We start from the raw sequence: 23,909 nt of genomic DNA, 5'->3' as shown, positions 1-23,909 counted from the left end.
TGGATGGGGCTGGGACTCAACTTCACCTTGTCTAATATTTTTCAGTATCTGCTCATTCTTTGCTCACTTGAGTAGAGTAAAGAAGAGATCATATGTGGTAGCTTGTTACAAATAGTCACTATACTAAAATGTTTTGCCTGTCAACAGTAATTAAGCTTATTTTATAAAGCATCCTTAATTAAATAATATCTTAAAGCACTGGAAAATAAACACCAAGAAGAAATAATGAGACGAACTTCATCTATATGAAATACAAAATCTGTAGGAATGTCAATTTGAACATGTGAGGTTGAAGAAAAGATATACAAAACTCAGGATATCTGATTTTATGGGGAAGTGTGCAGCAGGAAGTGACTCCATTACCCATAATTCATAGTCTTGTTGAGAGAACATAATAGAGACCAACATCAGAGGAGCAGAGAGTTTGACAAGTGAAGTCTATATGCAAGTAAGCAGAAAGTCCACATATCTGTGACCTCTCTTATGCTCTTATTCTGTTAAAATGTTAAAGTAGTCCTGAATAAAAGTGATTAAGCGCTGGAAGGACAGGTGCACTCGACTTGTAACCCTTTTACAAGATAATACTGAAGCATATGAGTAGTACACACTCACGTCAGCTGCCACTGAAAGTGAATGTGCCTTACCTGTTCTGTAGACTGCCATAAACACGTGCTGGTGCTGAGACGTTCCACCCGTTGTCAACTGAACAGAGGAGAATTGTGGTGCAGCTGGATTGTGCTTGGATGGCTCTGCTTTGTCTCTTGGCTGGGAGGATAGAGTGAATCGAGGCTGATGGCTGGTGGCGAGGAGCCAGTGAGGTGGTCCGAGGTCAAGAGTTCTGGAAAGGGGGGAAAAAAGGCAACAGTACAGCACAAAGTACAAATTAAGAGAGCACCAGACATCTGTCCCCACTCCACACTTCATATCCCCCATCTTCCTTTCATTAAACCTACCAGCATGGAAAGACAAACCAGTCTCACTCAGGCGAGAGAGAAATTCAGCAGTGGTCTGGTTGGCTGTCATAAAATTGTCAATATTTTGACTCTGAGTTTTAGTAGTTGAGGATTGAGGGTCCATTGCCAACACTGAATATTTCTGTCTATCGATTTAATTTTCTCTCAGTTGCTGTTCCATCTTTTTCTTGCTTCAGATGTGATTAATTAACCATGTCTTACAAACAGATTTTGGACAGTGTTGATTAGACCTCTATCTCTCTCTCTGGCAAGTGCAGGCATGGTGTAGAATCAGCACAGGGTGGTTTGTGTGGAGTCCCAGTCGTTCTGGTGTTGTCTCCAGATTGGCAGACCCCAGTCAATCTCATAAACTACACACAGTCTTGGAGCTGCTGCAATGAGTTAAGTTCATATTTTTCTGCCTTTTTCATGTCTTTTTTTTCCCTTTCTCCATACTGAAAAAACGGCACAAGCCCTTTTAATGTGGTCGGGCTCCTTTCACAATCCAAACGCTAAACCACTTGTTAGTTTCTGTTAGCGCTGTTCCTCTCACTGCCGATTACGACAGATTTAAACATTTTATGGACCTCACACACACGTTAGAGCATGGAAGCCATGGACACAATTATTTGTCTTATGGTCCAATAAAGATGAGTGATCTCAGAAAAGCTTTGGCGAACAGGATTCAGTGGAAAGCCTGCTTCAGAGTTGTCAACGAAGAGAACAGGTTCAGAGCTGACAGGCCAAGGGGATGATGGGAGTTTTTTGGAAACATTCCCATGGCAAACTAAGAGGTGATAAAGAGTTATCTGGGCTTTAGATTTAGACTGCATGAAAGTGTCTTGGCCACAGTATCCAAGATGTCTGCAAGATTGCAATTTTAGTTTATTAGGTCTGTAACTTTTGTTCCCATTTCCAAAGAGACTATAATTAGCCCGGTAAAATAAAACCACACATTTAAAACTTCGTGTTTTGTTTCGAGAGGTGTATTATGTCAGGATACTATCATAAAGATGTACTCTATGCAGTTCTGAAAAACAAATGAAAAATTTCAAGTGTGTGTGTAAAGTTTTCTATCTTTTAAACTGTGCTGAATTGTGTTGAAATCTGGTTTTCAATTATCTATTTCCCCCACTGCTTATACCCACTCCTCCTCACTTGAAAAGCCTAGAGTGGGTGTTTCATGTGGAAAGAAAAGCGAGATTGTGGCTAAGAAATTATTTTCAACGTTATCTATCATTATAGATCAGGTTCTGCCTATTGACAAAAATAAGTGTAGGAGGCCTTTTCTGTTTTAAAAAGAAAAAAAAAACAGTTAGCTCATAACAAGTCCATTACAACAGTGAAACAACTGCACAACTCTTACAAACTCATCTGAAGCAGTGGCAGCACTTGAAAAATCTCTCTGCCAAATGCAACATTTTCAGCGAACAAAATGGAAGACGAGAAAGACACGAGTCCATGCGAATCTCCCTGACGGGCTGCGTGACGGTTTCTGCGCATCACTCAGAGGTTTCGGTCAGGCCCGATTCGCGCCCCTCTTGTTCCTGGTGTCGGAGGCTGTGGCTGCTTGTCACACAGAGGGTCACTGGCGGCACGGAGCCTGGAGACACTGCTTCCCCAGCGACACTTGGTGTCAAATTTATTGGAAGGCTGAGGATGAGTCCTGTTCAACTGCATAGAGAGAAAGAGGCCAACTGGAAGGCACTCTCACAAACCACCCACGTCTTCTGGCAGTAGTGCAGGGAGAGCTGTTTAAAAACATGTGGGCTGCATTATTGGACTAGCAAAACGATATGTAGCTAATTTAGAAATATATATATATATTTACACGTATGTTCCCTCTCTTAACATACTGTGATCCACATAAAAAACAGTAATATCAGCTAAATAGCTTGGAAATTGTACTACTAAGTAAAAGCAGGTCCTTCTTCTGCTCTCTAGATGTTTTATCACTTGAATTCCTCACAGGTAAGAGCCTGGTTTTCACAGTGCCTGGCTTTGCCTGTCACCGTGACGCCAGTCCTCTGCCACTATCCTACCCAGCATGCCGTTGTCTCACCCTGCTGTTGTAATCCCGCTGGTGCCAGAGAGGGGTGATGGGGAGGCAGGCAGATGGAGGGGGGCAAAGGGAACGCTAGCAGGAGTTCAAAAGCGGTTGAAGTGAAGATGAATCAGGAATCCATCAGAGCACGGATCTGTTAATAAAACAGCCCACATTAAAGACTGCTGTCATCTTGCTGGACTCTTTAAAAGACATGTATGTGTGTGCGTGTGTGCCTTGGCGTGCAAGTGGGTGGCTGTGTCACTTTTTCTCATTTTCATTAAAGCCGCAGTGGGATAGAAGATGAGGAGCAATTGGTCCTTCCTTGTCAATACAAATTAAATCCATGCAACAGAAACCCAACAACAAGCTCTGCTTCTGCCTGTGCTGTTTAAGTGCTTCCTCCGTCCTAAAGCAGTGTGAGGATGGCTCTCCCTCTCGCTCGGGGTGGAGTAGTGCTGGCCGCCGTGGCCTGTGCTCCCCGATCAAGCCCCACCAGCGCGGGACTGCGGCCAGCTGAGACAGGGAAAGCCCTCCATCTTGAAGCTCTTTTGCCTTTCCAGCCTTGCCGTTCATTCTGCCCGTTCTCAAATGTGCTGGTCTTGCAGACAAGACCCTTTGCTGAAACATCAAATACCCATCCATCCATTTTCTAACTGTTGCCTCAGATTCAGGGTACAGGGGAGTTAGTGTCTATCTCGGCAAGCAACAGGCACAAGGGGGTACACTCTGTACGGGAGGCCAGTCCGTCACAGGGCAAAAACACTCACACCAGGGCCAGCTTTCCCAGAAGCCAGTTAGCCCACCAGCATGTCTCTGGTCTACAGGAGGAAACCCCAGCCTCTGAAGAAAACCCATGCTAATACGAGGAGCATACAAGCTCCAAGCAGAGAACACCCCAGGTTGAGAATTTAAACCAGGGCTCCAGCACTGCAAAGCAGAAAAGCTAACCACTGTGATGCTGTGCCGTTTTCACATCACATACCCTTTCAGAGCAAATCTAACACCTTAGAATGTGCTCTGGAAAAAAGAGCAATCTGGTTGATTTCAATGACTGCAACGGGATTTGTTCTGGGGAATTTAAGGGATCAACTAGGAAACATGATTCAGAGACTACTTTTGCCTGGAAAATAGCAGACCCATATCCCTGGCTATGTAAGCATGTTTTGAATTGGACTGGTGTAACTCCCATCTGATTTTAGAAAGAGCTCTTCCTTGGTCCTAATTTACAACAGCTAGTGCCCACAAGAAAGTACACAAGAAGGGCTTTTGTTGAGGAAGGGTGGACATGTACACGTTTCAGAGGCGCCCATCTTTTAGTCTAAAAGAAACAGCAGCATCAACAAAGTCTGTCGGTTGATGTATTTATGCAAAAAAACTAAGTCAATCCATGTGTCCAAAACACCATTCTGCCAAAACCTGTCTGGTCACCTGTTTCTGTTCCCTTATCCATATGTTAAGGAAGTAGCCTACTGTATAAATGTGCATTTTAACATCTTGACTCATATGTAGCAATTGACCTTTGGTCTTTTTTTCCCTCCGTAGCCTTTTCATAAGTCTTCTTCCTGTAACCATTTATCTCTCCGGACCTTGTTGTTTTAAGGTAACAGACAGCAATAGACACTAGATTTATTTTTCTTTTGTTTGGTATCATAGCCTATGTGTCCAAAACAATTACTAAACCTGTATATTTTCTTTTAGTATTTCAATAAGCTGCTACGTACCAAATTAGGTAATGGACTGAACAGCCTCATCTCATCACTACTTTTAATATTTTAATAATTAGCATTTTACATTCTTATTGAGCTATACAACACGGACAGCTTCGTATCCGACTCTTATCCAATACATCTGTCAATGACATGAAGTTAAAAAATGCTTCAAACAAGACTGTAGTGCGCTTGAATTGAGACATGGATGTGTGCCATTATAAGACATACAAAACTGAACTTGGGCATGTAGAAAAATTACACAGAAGAAAAAATCTTAAATCACAGGAGACATTGTCTGCAGATATTTAAAGGGTCTGGAAGATGACTCAAGTAACACAAGTGTAACAAGTAACACATGAAAATAACTGTCAAACATGTTTAAATCCAAAGCAATACCCCCTAAATATGATATCCAGGCCACAGTTTGAGTTTGTCTTGGTTCGCTTACTTAGTTTATGATGGTTCTTGTTTATCGCGTTTCCAAAACCCTATGTTTGTTAAGAAACATGGAAAACCTAAGGAAAAGCAGTGTCCAATGTGGCTATTTTACCTCCAATTTTTTTTCTTTCCTAATAGTATTTCATTAAAAATATGATCTGAGTAGCCCTTATTCTTTTGAATGATGTGCACGTCGTTAGGGTTTTAATAAGACGGCTTGTTATGCAGCCCTCTGGTGCCCTCAAGTGGTAGATCGTGGTAGTGAAGCAGCAACTAGCAATTTATATGTTGTAAAGACGGAACACGGAAGTCAGCCTACAGTGTTTAAAACGTGCTAACGTTTGTTTGGTCATGTTGCTCAAAAAATAATATGCATAGAAGTTAGTCGTACTACGAAAAATGCCCCGAAAACAGGCAGGAATAAAATATCCTTTAAAAATCCTGCATTTTGTTTTCAAACAGCATAATAATCAAATGATGTATGACTGTGACCCCCAAGAACTAAATGCACATATTCTTAGTCATCTGTAAGTTTAGAACAAAAAATAAACTATTTAGAGAAAAATAAGTGCTCCACAGGGTTAAAAAAAAGTCCCAATTGACAAGAATCTTTTTGTTTTTTAATAAAAGAATATCCCTTAAAATCTCAAGTCTCTATAATCACATTTTTTAAACCAAAACATTCAATGTCTGAACAGCTGTGACACTCAGAGACAACCCTGGAAGTTAGGTCTGCTCTGTTTCCTCATCCAAGAGAACCTTGTGTCACTGACCCTCCAGTACACAGGGGGCGCTGTTCTTCCTCGGCAGACATTCACACAGCAAGAGGATAAAGCAAATAAAAGTCAGTATTTCAGAAAGAGGAAGAAAAAAATCATGGTCTCCGTCATCATCCAGGATGGAGTAGATAATAACCAAAATGCTGCAGTGATCCAGCCTATTTACTAAAACTTCTGTTTTATATCCATAATAAAAAAAAGTCAATACAACATAAAATGCTACGATAAATTACGCAAAAACACAGTGTTCATCTAATGACCTTTCCTTCTACCTTTTTTGTGTGGAATTATGATTTTTTTTTAAAACATGTCTGTTTCCAAATTCAGAGTTGCAGTTTTAGATGCCAACTTTGATGATTCATTGACTAATAAGCGTCACTGCAGGTATTACGCTCCATGAGCGTAGGGTAGCATATAAAAAAGATTCTATTTTAGGCACCCATCAAAACTCAAAGATAATCTTCTATGGTTTTCTGAATGTGACTGACAGCTGGCTGTCTAGGACAGATACAGACAGGACTCTTTCCTACACCATGTTGTTGAGTTTAGTCCACTCGAAGATGTCCTGTTCACACACAATGTCCGAGTTGATGAGCAGGTAGCGGTCGCCCACGCAGAAGTGTTTCTGACAGGCCGCACACTTGAAGCATTCGAGGTGGTAGACCTTGTCCCTCACGCGCATGGTCATCTCGAAGGCCCGGATCCGCTTGTCACAGGACGCGCAGAGCCCGTCTTGGCCAAACAGCCTGAGGAAACATGGACACCACCCTGTTAGCAAAGGGTCTTGCCGCTCGACCGCACAACTGAGAACCTCTCGCTACAGGGTGTCAAGACAGCTTACGGCATCGGTTAGAAATCGGGCGCAATAAGAATGTGAGGACACTTTTTAAAAAGTGAGGGAGGGAAAAGAGGATATCTCACTGACCCAAGGATCACCTCCCGCTCTTTCTTGAAGGATCCTAGGAAATCTGTGTTAAACTGTGTGGCCGAACAGTTTGTATCAGTCCTTTGTATAAAGTTGTGCTTCCCATTTTTACACCTACATTATTTCCCCTGTGTCCCCAGTGGCATTAGTAGTATAGGAAAGCGTATGAAACACACAGACCCAGCCCTACCTGAGATAATCTCTCCGGCACAGTTTCCGGCCCAGCTTGTAGTACAGCCTGCGGCCCACCTCCCCCAGCCTGCAGCCACACAGGTCGCAGCTCAGACAGTCCTCGTGCCAGTACTGCTCGATGGCCTTCAGGAAGAAGCGGTCTCCGATGCTCTGCTGGCACCCCCCGCACGTCAGGAGGGAGGGGGGCATCTGCAGGACCTCATCCACTGGCTCTCTGAGGAGGGAGCAGGGTCCGTTCGTGAGCAAGAGAGCCAGCAACCGATTGCCACACACATCGCCAAGAACAGGGGGCAAACAGACACAGCAACTGCACTGCGGTGAAAAACCTTTTAGAAACCACCTGGGTAACAATTCATCTAGGTGGTTTCTTGTGCCCCCGTCTGGAGGTTTTGGTTGTGTTTGCTTCCCAGTTTGGACACTTTTTTTCAATTAGCTGTCAAACAGAGGAAGCTAGCTGAGAAGCCAAAAGAAATGTGCAAATATAATGACAAAAAGGTGGATCTTCAGACAAAGAATCTGCACAGCCGCTAAAACACACTACTATTGAAATGAGTACGGGTGTAAGGGGTATTGTAATTGTGCTATAGTTTCAAAAAATAATCTTTAATTTGTACATGTAATCAGTACTCTTTGTAAAATAATCCTGGAAACAGAAATCTGAAAATCAGGTACGCTAGGCTGGCTGCTAGGATTTGGCTGCTAGCAACTACATATACAGTCTACATATACACTGAAACAATTTTGACTGCGCTTGAAGAAGTGACTTTTAGAAACTAAGCATTTTTAAACATTATGAGTATCAGAATGTTGAAATGTTGTGAAGTTTTCTTCATGTCAAAAAATGTCGTCACCCAGAGGTCTGGCAAGCAGGCCGATTTGAGGTTAGATGATGGCATACAGGCATTGTTGTGAACTTTACAGATCCAATCAGATGATGCAGCCATGATCCTGACTTCAATACCTTGCCTGCCTTTGTGGAGCTAGCATGTGTTCATCATATTCACACTGATTTTTACTAGGCACTCTATAATAGTATAATTTCCTCACATCTCTCTCACTGGTGACCTTTCTGGTGACATTTGCTGTAGATTATGCATTACCATCATTCCCCAACAGAGGGAGCAGCTTCCCACGAAATAAAAAAACACTATATGCGCAGTGTATGCCCATATATCTGTCACAGGGCACAGGGAGAAGGAAAAACAAGGTTTTGTGTAAAAATAAGAGGTGAGTGGGGAATACAATTGACCCTCATTTCACACACATTTTTCTTAAAATATATTTTGCTCCTGCATCATCTGTTTAAAAGCAGCAAGGATGTACTGTATATTTATTAGGTTATGACATTTCTTTGTTTAAATAATAGAAAGAATAGCTACAGTTATTTACTTAATATATACCTAATGTATTGTGTATACGATATACAATAAAAGTGCAAAAGTAACATTCTTTTTTATCTGAGGTATATATTTGGCCTTCCATGGTTTAGATTTCCCCAGTACAGCACATCTCTGTATTGGTGTGTTACCTAGAATCTATTAAAAGAAACTTATCAAAAGTTATCATATAGTCAAAACAAAATACAATTAATGCATAAAAATGTGGAGTAACCCAAACTTTACTACCTGAATTTGCACACTTACAGATTGCTGTCTATCAACTCAAAGGGCATGGGTTCTACACATCTTTTGTTAGTAAGGATTGAATGAGTATTGTCACTTAATATGCATTATCCTATTCTGAGTACTTAACTAAAGAATGAGCTAGTGCTAGTAGTGATTATTACATTAATGTCTTCTGACACTGGGATCGCAGTAGTGATAAGAGAGCTAGTGAAAATCTACATCTCAAATAGAACAGAAAACCTCAATAGTCTTTTTTTTAAACCACCTAGTATACATTATCGAAACACTGCTCTTGTAATTTCTTTACACAAACTAATTGTCAGTGCATTTTAATCTACGTCATTATGCTGTTTTGCATTGCCCCTTTCTTAAAAGGCTATTTACAATTCATATACCTGTTGAAAATGTGATAGTTTAATTACATCTGGCGCCTGGTTCTGAAACTCGGCTTACGAAAGCAAACAGTTCACAGAATGCAAGGCCTACTGTAAAAGAAACTATCGCCACAGTCATTTCATTACTGCCAAGAAGACTTAAACATCAAGCTTTATTTGCCTCTGACTCAATCCCACAAGTGAAACTAATCTTAAGTGACATTGCTTCTAAATTCTAATTACTTTTTAGATCTAGAGTTGCATGTTTAAGATCACAAGAGATTTTACTCAACATGGCCTCTGTCTTTGTTAGATATATAAAGTTCAGTCTTAAATTATTTCGGATTAATGGGAAAAAAAAGCTCTAAAACCCTGGTGGTCACAGGTATGAAAGTGACAGATAGTTTGGATGTTGTTTTGGGGTAAATTCTTTCCTTAAAAACAAAAAGTGCACATGCGTGAAAAGAAACACTGCAAGTCATTAGTTTCAAAGGCATCACCATTGCACTTACTCTGACGCCTCCAAGCTTTTCCTTTCAATAGCAGATGACATTCCAAGATGTTCCTTGCGGGCAATGACGATGGCATCAAACACCTTTTACTACTGCGTCGGGAACTTCGGCTTTTATAGAGGCTCCTGCTCCTTAATCCGGCGGCACGTATGCTTTATATCCCCACTTCCGACTCCTCTCGCATATTTCTTATGACAATATGATTTTTCGGCAAGAACTGCACCTGTTCATCTTATTCTATTTTCTAAAAAAAAAAAAACAGCACCAAAGGCAAAGACCGTGGAAATCGCGTTTACTTGAGCTGTACAGTTCCTTCCTACAATTTATATATTAAAACATACATGTAAGACCGCAGACGGGATCCTTAAACATAATTTACAATTTTCGATATTAGTAATTATTATTATTATTATTTCCTGGAGATCATAACATCCCATTTGCTATACTGTTGTCCTTGTGCTTACGGCTCAAGTATTCTTCAGCATTAACAGTGAAGATAGCAGTGAATATCAATGGCTGCTTAAAAATATTTCTTATTCCCTCTGTCATCCCTTACCGTCTCCCTTAATCTGCGGTTAGTCGCGGGGACGGCTTTTGTACGGCAGCTCTCTGTACCGTAGGTATTTTTACATAGCTCTGCCCCTTGGTTTCTGGTTTCGTTTCCTCTTTCCTGCTCACGACTCCTTCACAATCGAAGGAAACGTGTTTTAAAGAGACAGGGGCAGCTCATTTGGGGATGTGAAAAAGCGTAATGCAAACAGCCCGGGGCTGCCCAGTTGAGAGTCTGCGGAGTCGTGAGGGTTTTTTATTTCACTGCGGAAAGAGCTTGTTTTTAGCTAGACGGTTTGGCTTAAAGGGGCGTAAAATGACATTTTACCAAGAGGGTAAAGTCGTGAAAGGCACCGCATCACTAAACGGTGATACCCCCTCCTCGCGAGCACTTATTTCATCTACATAATAAGCATCTACTTATTATAACATTTTTCTGTCTCTCAAGACCTGCAAACTCTTTAATTGTCTATTTCACAATGTACAAAAAAAAACCACATATATGTCTGTGTGTGTCAGAGAGTGTGGGACAAAATATTTTTCATTCTCCTTTCCCCTGATACCTAGATACAGAGATTCTCACTGAAGAAGCCGATTATCACTGGATGGTTGGCTTGTATTGAAATGGAAAGGCGATGCTCGTAATCTTAAAATCACTTGTTCCATTGCCTTATTCTTCTTGAAAATGAAAAGTAAACCTTTCTAACAAAATCTGTACATTCTCAGATGTAACGAAGTTCACCTGCTGGGTGCTTCCTGAGCAGAAGTAGTTAAGTTCATAGAAGGGACTCGCTGAGTTCTGAGTAGACGAAGGCAGCAATTAAACCCATTAAAAGTAAAGAATTGCAAAATAACCGTGGGGGCTTTCAAATGGGGAACAGCACAGAAGGAGGGTGCTGAAATTAAGCTCTTTCAGAGCCAATATTCAGAGCTAATAAGGTGATATTCTGCAATACAAGGACTAGTGTTTTTGCTGTTTGAGGTGGCTTAAAAATCTGTGTGCAATTGCAGTTTTACACGAGGCTGCATCTGAATCCCGTATTTTCATCAGGTGTTCAATTCAATTATTGTTTAAAATGCTTCTCCCCTTATGGAGGCAATAAGGCGTATTTAAAAAAAAAAGAAAAATCACTTCTCAGCTGCACCCCAGTCATGATTCAGGAAGAGTTCAACAACTATTAGGCCACAACTTTTATGTTGTCTAATAGTTTTAAAAGAAAAGACATATTGGGAACAATATTTTTCTATGTTTTCACTGCCTTTACGTTGCGAGAATTCCCTCATGAGTATTTAGTAATAGCTCTGATAGTAAAGGGGAGGTTGCACAAGTGAATTTAACATTTTTTAAGGTTTAATACCCTAGTTAACAGAAAGGATGTTGAGGCCGTATTTAAAATACTGTAGAGAGCGTTTTGCACAACAAAACACTGTTTCTCCTGGCCCCATCCATCCAACTAGGCATTTCAACGTCAGCTCTCTGAGGGTAGACTCACCCATGGGACAAACAGGGTGGCCAGATGGTCAACTAAATTTAGCTAAAGCAGGCAGACGAGGCTCTGCGTGTGCTTGAACTCTCCCCTCAGGAGAATGCACACGAACAATGGGTTAACCCCCTCTGCACTTGTTATTCTGAACCCCACCCTGCTGCAGCTGTTAAAAGCGTTCCTCTTATCTGCTGCCAGGGCTGCTCTGCTGCCTGATTCTAAGGAGGCCAGGGGCCTGCAGAGACACTGGGCTCTGAGATACTGTAACTCCCAGAGCTCTGTGAAGGAGATATACTGAGCAGGGACCAGGGCTCCCTAAAAGATTTGGATGCTGGAAAGACATCACTTGGAGTTACACTGCTGGTTTTTTTTATTTGGCTAACTAGCACATAAAAACATGACCTGGTGCCAATCACTCAAATTCATTTTGCACAGACTGGTGCTACTATGATTTACATCTGAGTGAATGAGAGGAGGATGTCAGTGTCACTTTTGGTCACTTGCCCTTTTTCTTCTGCTAGGGAGATTTCATTTCCTCCATCTGTCACAGTGAGCTAGAGATTTAGTGTAGTTATTATTTACAGGAGTTCCTTTATCAGTCCCTCACAAAAGCAAGTTACAAATCTCTGCTTATGGAACTGGTCTGCGTGGTGGTAATATCAACAACAGTTTGTCTGCGTACAGTATTTGCTCAAACTTATTTGCTTGTATATGTTTCTATTTATTTTATTATCGAAAAATATGATGAACATGATTGACTATAAATACTAAACTATAAAAGAAAAATATTACTCGATGCATGTGTTTTTTTAAATAAAAATGAGGTACAGATTTGGGGTATATTTTATATGTTTTTGGTGTCATCGTGATTAGCTGATCACTTGTGACGGACTCAGATGACTGTTAGATAATAACCTCGGGGTTGAGGGAGCTGATAAGACAACCTAACCTATTGGACATGAAGGACATGAAGTAAGTTAAGAAATAAGAAGACAGAAAGGAACCAGTATTGAAAAGAACAATGCCTTTGTGCCGTTGGTAAGTTGGCATATGGGCTGAAGCTGAGCACTGCCACTTGCCTTCTGGGTTTCAGCCATTTCTAAGCTGCCCAGACTTCTCTTGCTGCTCTTCCTGCAAGCTCATCTTGAAGTGATAACATTCCAGCAGGATCGTGCACGGCCTCATGCTGCTTGTGTAATCAATAGCTTTGTTGTGTGACGAGAATGTTACAATAATGCCAGACTTCCCAGACTTCCCAGCTGGTATGATATGCAGTATCTAGGACTCAGAAGCCAGCAAACAGACACATGCTTGAGCAAGCTCCATGAGGAGAATAGGTCAGAAACCCACAAAACAATATCTACAACCTGGTGTAAAGAATGCATGGCAGACCTACAGCTTCCAGACTTGGCCACACACACTACTAGCCTGTGACTTCCACAGCAAACCCCCTGGTGATCAGTTGTGATCAACCCTGCAGATGACAAATGTTGATCAGAATAATGAATGAAACTGTCAAAGCACCTGCCACAAAAAAGACCACTGTCATTTCCCTCATTCTTTGCATTGTTATGTAATACATTTCTTCTTAGGCTCAGTACATGTGAATAATGCCAATTCTGTGTCCAAGTTTTAGCCCAAATGGAGACCTGGTGTTTGTCAGTCTCTACAGAGTCTGTATAAAAATGGCAGTAATAATAAATGAGTGAGAAAACAATATTCTTCATTAATTACTTCAACTTAGAGAGCAAATGCTATTGTTTCAAAATGCCTTAACCTATTGTATATGCTCTCACTCATTGAACACCTGTGACTTGTTAACAATTTTAAAAGATTTTTAATCGAGCAGTTCCTACCCTTTTATAGTTGTTTCCGTGTGCATTGTGTGTTACTTGCCAACAAGACTTTTGAGTAATTTTGAGTAAGTGAGTAACGGAAGTGTCCGTTTTCAACACAAAGGAGATTTTCTTGACCATTTTTGTGATTGACCAGTTATAAACCCTGTCAGTACAGGAATGAAAGAGTTTACTATTACCTACAGATGCCTTTAGTTATGATTTCCGAACAATCTCAATTACCATGTCGGTTCCATGCTGGAGCCAAACTTTAAACAACGTGTACAATTCCAGCAGGACAAATCTGTGTATATGTCTGTAACAGGTATCATTGTATAATTATATTCCACAAGCTTTCCCCCCTTACAATTATCCCGATAATTGACCTGATGCATAATATGTAAACAGAAAATGAATAAAAATATGGGTGAATTAAAAACAGATTGAGCAATTCCGTTAGAAGACACAGCTGAGATTGCATGGTAATGGAGAGCCGAAAGGCCTATTGCAGAATTGACCAAACAAATCTGTCCACAACGGTTGTTGCTGACACAGCTTGTCTGTATCACCCTGGAAACAGAACTACAGTACCTGACTCAAAGTAAATGATTCAACACTTGTTGTCCTTCCTTCCCCTTTCTTTTGGCACTGAGAGCAAGTATATTGACTTGATTTCAGATTTCGTCTACAACACCCGAGTCAGCGATGCTTTTCAGTTGTTCGGTATTTCTGAACTAGGAATTAATGTTCCTTTTAGGGTAACACCTTCAGTTAATAGGCAAAAAGAGACAGTGGCCTACTGACATACGTAAAGAGGATTCTGAACATGATATCAATATCCCTACTAGTTCTTCTATTGCCACAGAAATACTAAAAGCTGTGGTTGTGTTACATTAAAATTATTCAAAACAAACTGTAAGAGTCAGGTACATATCAACAATGTTCCAGTCCCTGCCCATGTCAGACATACAACTGGACCCACCCCAACATTTTTTTCTAATTGTTGAATCAGTTCTATAACAGGATTTTGAAACTATGAGATTATATATATATATGTTATTCCTTAGCCTTCCCGCTTCTAGCTACTTGGAGTTTAACCTAGATGTGGGAAAGGATTAAGAAGCAGGGAGACGCTGAAATGCTCAGCTGCAGAGGACAGATCCAGGACATTATTTCTATCCACTTTCCAGGGAATTGACTGGATGAACCAGGATAAACAGGAAGTGAGCGAAGACCGAACTAGCAGGGGGCACTGCTGTTTGCTGTTCCGACTTCCTGCCTGTTGCGCATCGCCATCCTGCTGAGCTCTGATAGGACGACTCTGTCCAGATGGCCCAACCTGATAGGACAGGCTGGCCACTGGTGGGCAAAACACCGCAAAACCTCAAGGCTCTTCATCACAAGTTTGACTGGGGGTTCCCATGAATGAGCAGCATCCAAATCCCGGCTTTCTCCTATCCATTTTAACAAAGGAGCCGTTACAAGGCTATTTATAACACTGCTTGTGAAAAAAAGGTTTTTACATATCAGCTGAGTTTTGAAAAAAATAGTTCAAGTATTTGTGTGAATATGTTAATTTGTTGCATGACTGCAGCTGCATCAGTGCAGCTGTTTCAGTTTTCACATCAAATGTGTGGCACATGAAACACAGCCATGCAGTGTAGAAAGGATGTGCTAAATTTCATTTCTAATGCATCATTGCAGAAAGCCAGATTCTCAGATAGATAAAGTGGGGGGCTCAGTTAAAACTAGACTAAGTGGAGGTGTCAAAAAGAAGAACAGGAGTCCAAGCTAAAAATGGCAAATGTATCTTTTACAAGACAGTTTGTGTTGATTTAAGCCTGCTCTTTTGTGGTTGACTGTATATGGTATTTGCATATATGTTTTAAAAGGCTCTTAAAAGTTTGAAAGTGCTCATGGCATGGGAGATTGATAGTTATGCTGAAAGTTATATGTGGTTTAACTTATTGCATCAGGTTTTTTTAAAAACATGCTAGTAGGATGAAAGGTCACTGATCATTTGTCCCAACATATTTACAGTGTTAGTGATCCCCTGTAAGTAAAGCAGAACCTTATGACCCCTGCCAGCACACCTGCATCACCACTTGTATCAGCAGAAAATGATCTATTGAAGCAGCAAACCAAGAAGTATCTTTCTTTCTGTTTTTGTTGCATTCCCACAGGACTGATATAATCAACACTGATTCAAGGGATAGGAACAATTTCTGTCAAATAAATGTCAAATTTACTACTGGCTAAGCTTAACAGTTGATGCAAAGGAGGGAGAAAATGCCAACAGAAGAAAAACAGTAGTTAATATTATTTCCGTTGGCGTTGTCATTTTTTATGATAGTGATGATAATAATTTCAAATATAAGCAGACCTTTTGTCTCCACGTTGAGGGGAAAAGCTGGAAAATGTTTGGAGACAGGATCGTTTTGTGAAAAGTTCTAATGTCTCTCTCGCTCTTATCTCCTCCGGCACCTGTTTGTGAAAGCCGCATGGAGTCTTTCAGCTCAGCCAGAGTCTCTCTGGTAAAGCCGGTCTTCCTGTCTTGCCCTCGTGATTAATGGGTCCTCTCACACGCGTTTGCCCTCAGATGGCCGGGCCGACACTGCGTCTGTGAAGTGGTCACACTCGAGGTGAGGATGTTTTGCTGGGCTCAGGGTTCTCTCCACACCCAACAAAAGAATTCCCATAAATCCGTTATCAGTTCATTAGCCCCCGTGACTAATGAGCACATTTCCATTAAACACTTCCAGCCAGACCGGAGTTTACAATTCCAGTCTGTGGATTAGTAACTGTATTCATAATTATATGTCTGGAAATTTTATTTTTCAGGTCTTAAAACTAACATTGCATTGGCACATGTTCTCAGAACACTTCACTAATTAGCTTTATAGCCTTATTACCAATTGCATGTCTCACGATAACAAACACCTTTCTCTACCTTTATGCTTATTTTGGATATGTTTCATCCTAATTCACTTTCCCAGCAAACATTATACTTCTGAAAACACTTGATAATGCTCGCTCTCAGGGATTGTGGAGGAAGGAAATTCTGTTTCACAATGCCTCTTTTCCACTGGCAAAGCCTTGGGTTGCTGCACTAACATGCATCCCCTGCCATTTCCTCACTAAGCCTGCAGCTGTCATTTACGAAGCAATTTCTGCTGGGGATATTTGACATACATATACAGTACATAGAATAGTATGTGTTATTATACTACCATCAGGGAGTCATGGAATAAGTGGTAAGAGAATACCACCACACAGGTAAATGCTGAAGTTGAACTTTTTTTCCACATTTGAACAGTACTTCTTTTTTACCAAAAACCACAATAAATGAACTTCTGTGCTTTATAGTTGCTCAACCGGAATACAACAAAAACACAACTATAAGAACAGCACGTAAAATAAAGGTTTCAAAACTACACGCATTTAGTTGGTGAGTCCAAAATATCATTCCCTATACAACAGTTTATTCGTCAGTCGCGGAATACTGTTGAGAGCTGGAATGTCAAAAGACAGCTGAAATAAGTCAAATTGCAAATGATGCCTAGTATTCTTTTTCTTCTGGTTCAAGAGCTTTGCTAGATGCTTTAGAACAGGGGCCACGAACATTGTGGTAATTTACAACACTTATTGGAGTTGGGTGTACATGTTACAGGAGGTCAGTCTTTAAAATATACTTTCATAGTTCTCACTCCTAAAGATGAGAGGCAAAGATGAGAGCTGTTTGTCTGCACATTGTTTCTATATGAAAGCAAATTACTTTATTATTGCCTGAGCTATTATATAAACTGTGAGAAATGCCTGTCAGCTGTGATGTATCTTTGCTCTAACAATAATGTTGACAAGCTATGTAAAAAATTAAAAATAGTGATTTATTTCATAATGTTTGGGTGACACTTCCATAGTGTGCTAAGTATACCTAATGCGTCTGCACTACCTAATTTGCTGGGCTCTGCCTAAAAAAAACTCCCCTTTTTTAATGCATGTATGACAACAATGACTTTATTCTATATAACGTTTATTGAATCTGTCCTAACATTCACTACAGTAGCCTGGTTTGGGAACCTTAATACATGCAATAAAAACAGACTGAGCAGGACTGTGAACGTATCCAGCAAAACTATTGGTGCACAATAGCTAGAGCTTTCAGACTTCCTATAGTGTGGAAGGCCAATATATCACCGACTGTCATGACAAACCCTCATACAGTGAATTTGACCTCCTTCCATCTTGGCATCGATTTAGACTACCCAGATTCAAGTGCAACAGTACTAAGTTATCCTTTATCCCTGCTATTAAGCTGCTTGGACAATTGATTGTGTATTTGTATTTTTCTCATCATACTTGTATCTCTTATTTGTTAACAGGTTCCTGTTCTATTCAATGTGTTGTGTACTGTGTTATGTCCTTTACCTGGCATTCCCATCTGGGACAATAAAAGTAAGTAAACATTTACAGTAGTCTGTAACGTTTGGAATCATATGGGCAATTGATTTAATAACATAGATTTTTAACACTAGAAATTAGAAAATCAAACGGTAAATGAGGGGCAAGATAACGATTGGCACTTTCTTATAGTGGTGTAATCAGAGCTGGACTTCCTGTTTTGGCTATGTGATATTTGTGGGATAGCCTGAACTGAAAGCAAAAGGTCTTTGCTGAAATGGTGCAGTCAGAAAACAAAAGACAAATGTACTAAGAGCATACCAATAGCCAGCTCAGATCTCATTTTTATTTTTCCTATGAGTTCAGTGGAATAGAAATTAGGTCATGGTGCATGGCTGCAAGCTTTCCCTTTAAGCAAGCCAGGTTCATCACAGTTTCAATGGAAGGACACTGTGACTGGTTATAATCTCAAAGGAACAAAACTGCAATGTGTGACATCCCTTCCAAGACCAGTTGTTGTATGTTAGATAAATGTAAATATGCATTTAAATAAGCCTTTTATCTTATATTTTAATAATAGGGTTATTCATAACATAATTTAAAGGGCTTAAACTTTTTATTTTTCCAAACTTCAAAATTTGTTAAGCTGGCAGTACTTAAAGTGACATCAGAATATGCTGCCCCACCAAAACAATAACTGCTTGCCATTTTCTTGAGGTTGCCAGATTGTTTGGGTTTCATGTTTTGCTAGTTTTGGAAACAGAGTGAGAAGATTGTTCCACTGCAAACAAGTTGTGTTATTCTCCATCCTCAGTATACAGCAGATCTTTTCTGAACCGATGTTTTTTTTTCTTTTGTGGCGGTTACCTACTAGAACAGAATTAGTATCACAAGTGAATTGTCCACATTCCCTTTCCCAGTCAGCCAGGGTCTGGATGGGTTGTTGACTCTCTGATAGGGCAGACTCCAAGACAACGGCCATCCGGGTAGTGCTTCCTGTCTAACCTAAAACAATTACTGGCTCCTTTCTCAAAGCAGACAGGCTTGTGAGGTAATGTGGTCTAATTAAATTCCTCGGGAGTAAATGAGCCTCTGAGCATGAAAATGGATTGAACAGGTATTGGCTGCATTCTGGTGGAGTACATAGCAGATAGTTATTACTTGTAATGAACATTCTGTATATTGTACTTATGCTACAATTCTGTGAAGGCTGATATACAGTAGCTTGATTTGTTTACTGCTTAATAGTTTACTGCAGGTGGTTGTCACAGCCCATCAGCCAGTCTAATTTGGGAATTCGTGTCACAAAGTGAAATCATTTAACAATTATTTTTTATTTTTATCTTCTGTAGAAGACACTTTTCACTTTTCACTTTTCACTTGAATTTGATATATATGTGTGAAAGCACCATTTCACTCATCAATAATGGAGATAACCAGCAATGGCTGGGAAAGAGCATTCAAACAGATCTGAAGTTTGTTTCATCCGTTTAGTCCTGAGCAACCCCGAACTGACAGCCAGGAAGTTTAATCTGTTCTTCTACACAGAGCACATTCTGTCACTTTAGCTTTTGGAAATGTAGCTAGTTAGTAGGTGACACTAATAATGACTGCAGAATTGAATCAGTGTTGTTTTTTTAACAGTTTCTCCACATAATTAGATAAGTGTCTATCACGCTACTAAAGTTTTCTTTTACAAATATGAGGGGAGGATATGGTATAGAGCACCAAAATCAAAAGGCTATTTTGAAAGTGAAAATTGCATTTATTTATCTGAGTCAAAAAATAACAGTTCTGAAATTGCATTTTCTGAAAGGTTACCTAGAAATATAAATTGTTAATGCTATGAATATAATATAAATATTTGCTTTAATAAAATAAATCTTTTAATCTTTTAAGAGGGATCTTTTGGAAGCTGTTTGATTACATGTTAGTTTCTGTTTTGCCACAGTGCTACACAGGGATGACATACCTAATTCAATCAATAAAGAATGCATTGTTACTGAATTGTTACTTTATACATTAAAACTTCCTTGATAGGAAGGGCCATCAACTATAAACACCCCCACAGAAACATTAGTGTAAAATCACAATAAAATACGTTAATTTCTCTTGTAGACAGGAATATTCTCTGTGTGGTAGAAGGTTTTCCGAATGTACTGTACAATTTCCTGGAATGCTTGTGGAATATTTTTAGAGGCTTGGCCTCTGTTCCTGTCCAAATTTTTCCAGGGAACAGTGTCTCTGCCATAACAACCTAAGGCAAATGAGGGCTGAGTTGGGAACCTGATAAAAATGTACATGAGAAAGCAGAACTGAGAGAGGACTCCTATTTAAAGATGAAGGAGGTCCTGGTGTCTGTTTGAAACACAGCAGGTTGCGGAAATTAGTCACTCATCAGAAGGGGCTTTCATTATCCCTTGAGACCCTACTGTAATCAGTATTATCCTTCTATAAAAACAGCCATTCAATCAAAGAGCGCAATCAAGGAGGGTTGGAGCCATGTTAACTGCTTCCTGTATCTGCCAAACCAAAAAAAATGCTTCATCAAATGAAGTAAGAGAGCTTTCTGGATGCCAGATTATGGAAGCCCAGAGCAGTTCTAGCCACGACACAAGGATTACCACCAAACAATGCCAGGAGATCCTTCATAACCAAGTAGCTGTCAAATCATCTCATCCAAAGGTGACACAGGAAGGGTACTTCCCACTGCACCACAAACAGCAAATACAGTAGCAACCTGGTTTTCCTTTTACCTTGGAAGCCAGAATTTGTCAGGTTCAGGCTTACTTAGTTTCAAAGATATCTTGATAAGCTTTCGTCAATAAACCTGCCATTTAATCCATCTACCCTCTAGAAATATATTTCACAGAGGCTACAGTACTGTACATTCAGGTTTAACAATTTCATTTTATTATAAATGTACTCTTTATAATGTATTAAGGTAGTAATATAATCTTTTCAAATCATTTACGTATCGTAAATGTCTGGCATTATTAAGGGTGAATATTCATGTAGTTGCTGGGTTTGCCATGATTACTCTAAAATATGTACACTTGTCATAACCCAAGTGAGTGTGACAATGATGATTAGTAGTATGTATGTTATAATACCAGTTATAATATCAGCAATCGTTTATCAAGAGTTTTCATTGAAGCCTGTTTATGGCCCCCTTTCAAAACCTAGAGACCTACTGCCCCCTTGTGGAATTGTGTACAGAAAGGCAACCACAAGCGCCTGTGAAAGAACTGCGTCATATAACAGTATTAGTATATAATAATATACCAGACAAGAGTGCTGCCCTGCAGTTAAGACTTTTAAAAGTAAAGATATGGCTACAGCAAATAAAGTAATAGGTTGTAGAGATAACTGTATGTTAACTATGTAACTATGTAATATGTAAAATGATTGTACAAAGACTATTATTTTGTGTGTTTACTTTAGTTCTATGGTGATTTCCACATGACTGCTCTTGAACACTTTTCTAAAACCCACAGACAGCATTTAAGTGGAGGTAAATCTTGGCAATAATGCGATAGTTGTTAAACAAGATTCACCACATTCTCCTTAACTGCATGCATTAATTTAACAGGTTAATATCTCATATTGTAAAATGGATTTTCTGACATGCTGAAATATAGACCTGACTTTTATGTAGGCTGAATGCTTATGAAGCCTACAGCTTGACTGGTATGTGTGGTGATATGAATCAGGCAAATTGCTTTCTGTATAATAAAGTGTATTTAAGTCTGCTGCTTTTTTCTCACCAGGAGACTAGCTGCCCACTGTTTCTTCTGATATCCTACACTTGATTTGTAATTGCATTCATCTGTTGATATCCAGGTGGCACAGTGGATAGCACTGCTGTCTCACAGTGCTGGGGCCCTGGGTCCAATCTCCTCGTGTTCGTGTGGGTTTCCTCTGGTCCTCCCACTGTCCAGAGATATATTGGTAGGACAATTATCTTCTAGGGAAATTGGCTCTGGTGTGTGTTTGTGTCAGTGTGGGCCCTGCAATGGACTAGTGTTGATATTCATTATATCTATGATATAAACAGATTTCACATAATTTAAGCACATACAATTCAGTAGACACTTGCAGACAATCAACATATAAATTAATAAAGGTTTGGTTGTGCACCATAGAGATACCATACCATAGAGACTGCAAGTAAAGCAAAACCAGATTCATCTCAATGAGCAATTCGCATATTATTGTCAATGTCACCTCCTTAAAGTGTTGCCCATTATTTTGGACAGTGTTCAAAGTTGGACATGTGCCAAACCCCAGAGAGTACCCATGGTCAATGGTCTAAAAACACTATATCTACTGTATGTAGATATTTTTTCTTATACTGTAGTCTATTTTAATTCAATGATGTATTAGGGAAATGAGGGTAGGCTTCAACTAGATTGTTTTAGACCCCCTTATTAAACGTTAGTGAATAGGAATTGAATGTGTGGTTGAAGAACAGTTCCACGCAATAGCCATATTGCAACCTGAAATCATCTGGTATATTTTCAAACTGTCACTCCTAATGGTGGTTTGGCTCTCCTAGAGGATAATTTGTCGGATGGCCTTCTTCAAATTACCTGCTGCATTTAAGGTGTGCAGGCCTCTTCAGGGTGAATAAGTCCCAGTCCACATCTCCCACAGCAAGAAGAGGATACAAATAAACTGAAGAGTGAGACTAGGGGCATTTCTATTGTGCACACTGGGATACAAAGCCGGTCCTATTTGTGGTATTAGAACGCAACCAAACATAAGTCAACATTGTCTCAGTCTTCACTCAGCTCCAAAAATAGACTTATTTGGGTGCACTAAGACCCACCAGCACAAGATGACACGTGTGGAAATACTCATTCCTAGCACATAAGTATACACCAGGATGTGCCAGCAACACCATGTGTACATTTACCTCACAGAGCATCAAGACTTAATCCCACCTTGAGGTTTCTCCGTCGCATTGCATACATTCTTTGAACAAGTCTGTCATTGATCAATTACCATGCTACTTTTTTTATATAAAAGTATCTCTCCCAAACTATGCACCACTCACTCAGGCTTACCTGATCTCATTTTTCAGGAATTGAGCTCACAAAAAACAGTTAATCTAATCTTTGTTGTGTTAATGTAAAATCTGTGCCAGTCTGGACTGGCTCGTACAGTGTTTTTTTTTTAATAAGATGTGTTTAACTTTCATTTGTCATCCTTTTTTAGCTTTCTTTAATGTTGTTAAACTACTTGATGTATGTTAATAGAAATCTGTTCAAAAGGGATTTAAATTTTTATTTTTTCTTTGAACAGATCACTTACTGCTGACTCATAAAGTATGGCTCTTCATAAACTTAGTGACAAATCTGTGAGATTTTACAGCATAGTTATGTGGTGTTGTCTCAGTCTGTTTGGAGTGGTCTTCAATGATAAAATATTTCTGCTGATAAAAATTAAATCACAGCCTGTACAGAAAAAAACACGACATTGAATTCTTGTGAATTGCTTTGAACAATCGTATTTGTCTTCATAATGCAACTACAAAATTCTGTATCCTTATTGGACAACAGTACATATATATATATAGTTTGTAAAATTATTACATTTATTGTTACGCTGTGATACTGAACTTGTAATAGACTTTAAAATGCATACTGGGTAATAATACGCATTATATTTCGATGTCTGAAAATGGTTATGTTTGTATGTGTAAAAAGCAATAACAAACTCGTTTACAAATCAATTTGAACATTTTTGCTGAACTGGCAGTGTAGTGCTACCACAAACTCCAGAATTAATGACGTAAAACATACCATACTGGACATACTGTATGTACTTGCGTGTATCAAATTTAATCCCGTGAAAGCCGACTAATCACTGTTAGTAGGTAAAGCGTAAGGATTTTTCCGTTTATAGCAATATAGAGAGGCATTAAACGGGCTGCATATGACTATTGGATGCAAGAGCGTTACGTTTTTAATGCCTGTATAATTTAATACTGTGGCAAAAAGCTGTATACACTGGAATATAAAATGTTTATCAGTTAATGGCACTGGCCTCCTTCAATCAGCATGAAATAATGAAAGAAGAAT

General features: G+C 39.6%; 1 protein-coding gene and 1 long non-coding RNA gene across 3 annotated transcripts in view; one reads left to right on the top strand and one right to left on the bottom strand.

Annotated features, from left to right (window-relative positions):
• LOC107075811 (uncharacterized) overlaps positions 1–17,871 on the top strand; it is a 96,307-nt gene extending 78,436 nt beyond the window's left edge. The window contains exons 5-6 of the long non-coding RNA XR_001477328.2: positions 14,613–16,064; positions 17,805–17,871. This is a non-coding gene — a long non-coding RNA (uncharacterized lncRNA). The remainder of the gene's footprint in view (positions 1–14,612; positions 16,065–17,804) is intronic.
• Positions 6,406–10,255, bottom strand: lmo2 (LIM domain only 2 (rhombotin-like 1)). 2 transcript variants are annotated; one of them, XM_015338433.2, is made up of 4 exons: positions 10,111–10,255; positions 9,555–9,798; positions 7,042–7,257; positions 6,406–6,672 (listed from the first exon to the last, which is right to left on the bottom strand). In XM_015338433.2, the coding sequence occupies exons 2-4, from the start codon at positions 9,593–9,595 to the stop codon at positions 6,453–6,455; spliced, it is 477 nt and encodes a 158-aa protein (XP_015193919.1). In that variant the 5' UTR covers positions 9,596–9,798; positions 10,111–10,255; the 3' UTR covers positions 6,406–6,452. The 2 variants fall into 2 exon arrangements, with proteins under 2 accessions (XP_015193919.1, XP_006642544.1); XM_006642481.3 differs by having other exon boundaries at positions 9,555–10,255.
• Positions 17,872–23,909: the final 6,038 nt, after the last annotated feature.

Source organism: Lepisosteus oculatus, chromosome 21 (assembly GCF_040954835.1).
Source record: "Lepisosteus oculatus isolate fLepOcu1 chromosome 21, fLepOcu1.hap2, whole genome shotgun sequence".
In the NCBI taxonomy this organism is placed as follows: domain Eukaryota; kingdom Metazoa; phylum Chordata; class Actinopteri; order Semionotiformes; family Lepisosteidae; genus Lepisosteus; species Lepisosteus oculatus.
The sequence above is the reverse complement of the archived record's forward strand: the minus strand, read 5'-3'. Positions and strand labels throughout refer to the sequence as shown.

Bases quoted from the DNA above. Each gene is read 5' to 3' on its own strand.
- lmo2 (XM_006642481.3), bottom strand. From the start codon at position 9,595: ATGTCATCTGCTATTGAAAGGAAAAGCTTGGAGGCGTCAGA. The intron at 7,258-9,554 runs GTAAGTGCAATG...CTCCCTCCTCAG, and splicing joins AAAAGCTTGGAGGCGTCAGA to AGAGCCAGTGGATGAGGTCC. The intron at 6,673-7,041 runs GTAGGGCTGGGT...ATGTTTCCTCAG, and splicing joins TGCCGGAGAGATTATCTCAG to GCTGTTTGGCCAAGACGGGC.